The 2,580-nt window shown below is 37.0% G+C and overlaps 1 protein-coding gene across 1 annotated transcript; it reads right to left on the bottom strand.

Annotated features, from left to right (window-relative positions):
* Positions 1-1,251: 1,251 nt before the first annotated feature.
* Positions 1,252-1,902, bottom strand: LOC131299885 (late embryogenesis abundant protein At1g64065-like). Its single transcript, XM_058325457.1, has one exon. The coding sequence runs from the start codon at positions 1,900-1,902 to the stop codon at positions 1,252-1,254; it is 651 nt and encodes a 216-aa protein (XP_058181440.1).
* Positions 1,903-2,580: the final 678 nt, after the last annotated feature.

Raw genomic sequence — 2,580 nt, 5'->3', positions numbered from 1 at the left:
TTTTTCACCCCTTTCATTATTATTACATATTTTTATAAGTATTTTCAATTCTTTGACTTTAATTTCCTACACCAATGATTATAGTAAAATTTATTTCCTTCAAAATAAAAAATAGCACGACTTGTAAAAAGAAACTAAAATTATGATAGGTAGAGAGTAATGTTCTAGTTCAGTGTGCATGTTCAAGAAAAAAAATCTCCAAGGTTGATTATTGAGTTCACTAGTGTGTGTGTTTTTTTTTTTTTTTTTTTTGCATATGTTAATACCTTCGTAGCTCTCGATCGATTGATGCAACATGTGACCTATACCAAAATCCAAATATAAAGGTAGCTTTATAAATTAAAAAACGGAGTTCTCGTACAAGGTATTTCAATTTCAACCACATATCGCCAAGATAGAAGCTCAAAAGTTTATCTTGTGATTTAAAAAGGGTATGTGAATACCATTACTATCCATCACAACCGCGACCCAAATATTGGCTTTTATCACTATTTGCAATAATACACACAAACATTATCCCCATGCAGTAATCCCTACAAACATCACTCCACATCTCATTCAAAAGTTCAAATTTCATGTTTGTAGAAAATATATTCAATATGGATCCCATTTAAACGTTCTCAAACCTCACAAGTGTATTCTTACAAGTTTGAATCTCACAAATGGTTCTCCTTGTAGAAATAAATTAGTTAGTTAATCCCTCTAGAGTATTGCAATATCAATAAATCTTGATTCCGTGATATTAATCGCATTTAATGATATTCCGTCGTGAATAAGTCCATACGCACCAATGAGCTCGGAATTTATTGCATGCCTATTTTTATTTTATTTTTGGTTTAGTCTAGCCAATCAAGCAATCCTTAACTTTCCACCTCATTCACTATTTAGATGAAACTCAACATTTCATAATTCACCCAGCACTAACCGTATATAACCAATCAATTTTACTCAAGTTATACCGGGCATCACTTTGATCTATTTTTGGTTTCCATCTCTATTTTATCCCTGTTTAAAAAGTAAGAAATAGAGGGTGGTGGGAAATTTTATTTCGCATTAGGAAAGACGCAGAATTGGAAGCATTTTAACCAGTAGCAGAAGGAAAATGAGCATAAAGAAATCAATATTGTAACACAAGAATTAAAGAATAGGCAGAACATATGGGACTATACACGTATGGTATCAAGATACTCTGTCCCAACCAAAAACTACATATATATAACTCCTACGAACACAATATCAAACAGACATCTATCACTTGCATTTGACATTTTGGAGCTCCTTCGTCAAGATATTAACTTCCATGGTGCAATCCATGTCCACAGACTTCTTCTTCTTGAAAATCAGCATCAGCTCTACTTTCCCGCTCAGTTTCGATCGGCTGCTCAGAGGCACGATTCCTGAATTCATATCACTTGCCAATTGAGTGTTTCCCACTAGATTGGTCGAAGCAAGATCTACTGCAACGGTAATCTTTTTGGTCCTTCGGAATTGGGTTTTTGATTTGGGAATAACAACACTCCCAACCTCAGCTTCGCCGTAGTAGAAATACATTGTGCTGTTGTCGTACTTGTAGGGGCCGAAATTGGTGTTCTTGATCCCAAGTGCGACGTTGGTCTTCAAATTGAACGAAGGGTTGGTCGTCTGGACGACATCAAAGGTGTCGAACGTGGCGGACCTCACGCGGAATTTGGGATTTCGGACCTTCATAACTGTTAGGGAGAAAAGGGCTATGATTCCGGTCTGGAAAATGACGAAGGCTATACCGTAGAGTAGCCACTTCTTTTGCTTTTGGCGGCGGAGCTCTTTGGACTGCTCGGTGGTGGCAGTCTCTACATCGTGTTTGGATCGGGGATTGTGAGATTGATGGGGCATTGGGTGGACTTGTTGATCGTTCTCTGCCATTTTAGCCTAAGAGAGATAAAAAAAAGAAAGTTTTGCTAGAACTGTTAAAGGATGCGAAAGGGAATGGGAATTTGGAGTTGTGAAGTTGAGAGGATGGGAGGGGGTTATTTATACACAGATGCGTGAGATTCTAGAAGGTGGTATAGTACGCTTTGATGCGTTATCAGACGGTAACATGATGTGTTGTACTAATATTGGTACATTTATTGAGCAATGTGAAGGGGTGGAAGTGAAATAGGTCCAATAAATCAGGAGCGCGTTGAAAGTTTCCAATTTTACTGCGCGTTTATTTGACTTAAGATTGTCAAGTCGGACCATTCGAACCTTCTTTTGTCTCCATTGATGGAAATAATGTTAGTGGGACCCCGGTGAACTACCTCAAGGTGGGGCCTCTATCCATTGCTTTTGTTTTACTAATGTTCTTCTCTAGTGCGTCCTTATCCATTTAAATAAACGCCAAATTTTCGTAGTCATCCCTGTAGTTTTACGGTTATTTCATTTTCGTCCCTTTAATTTCAAAGTGTTCTAATTTCATCCCTGTAGTTTGTTTTACGTTCCAAATTGGTAAAATCGTTAACACCGTTAACGAAACTAACGGAAAAAAAAATAAGTGTTCCAATTTTCAATCCGTTTGAACCGGTGCAAATATCTTATTTTTCTGATCATTTTATCTTAAAT

Source organism: Rhododendron vialii, chromosome 9a, assembly GCF_030253575.1.
Source record: "Rhododendron vialii isolate Sample 1 chromosome 9a, ASM3025357v1".
Lineage (NCBI taxonomy): Eukaryota > Viridiplantae > Streptophyta > Magnoliopsida > Ericales > Ericaceae > Rhododendron > Rhododendron vialii.
Note: the sequence above shows the minus strand (reverse complement) of the source record. Positions and strands in the feature narration are given on the sequence as shown.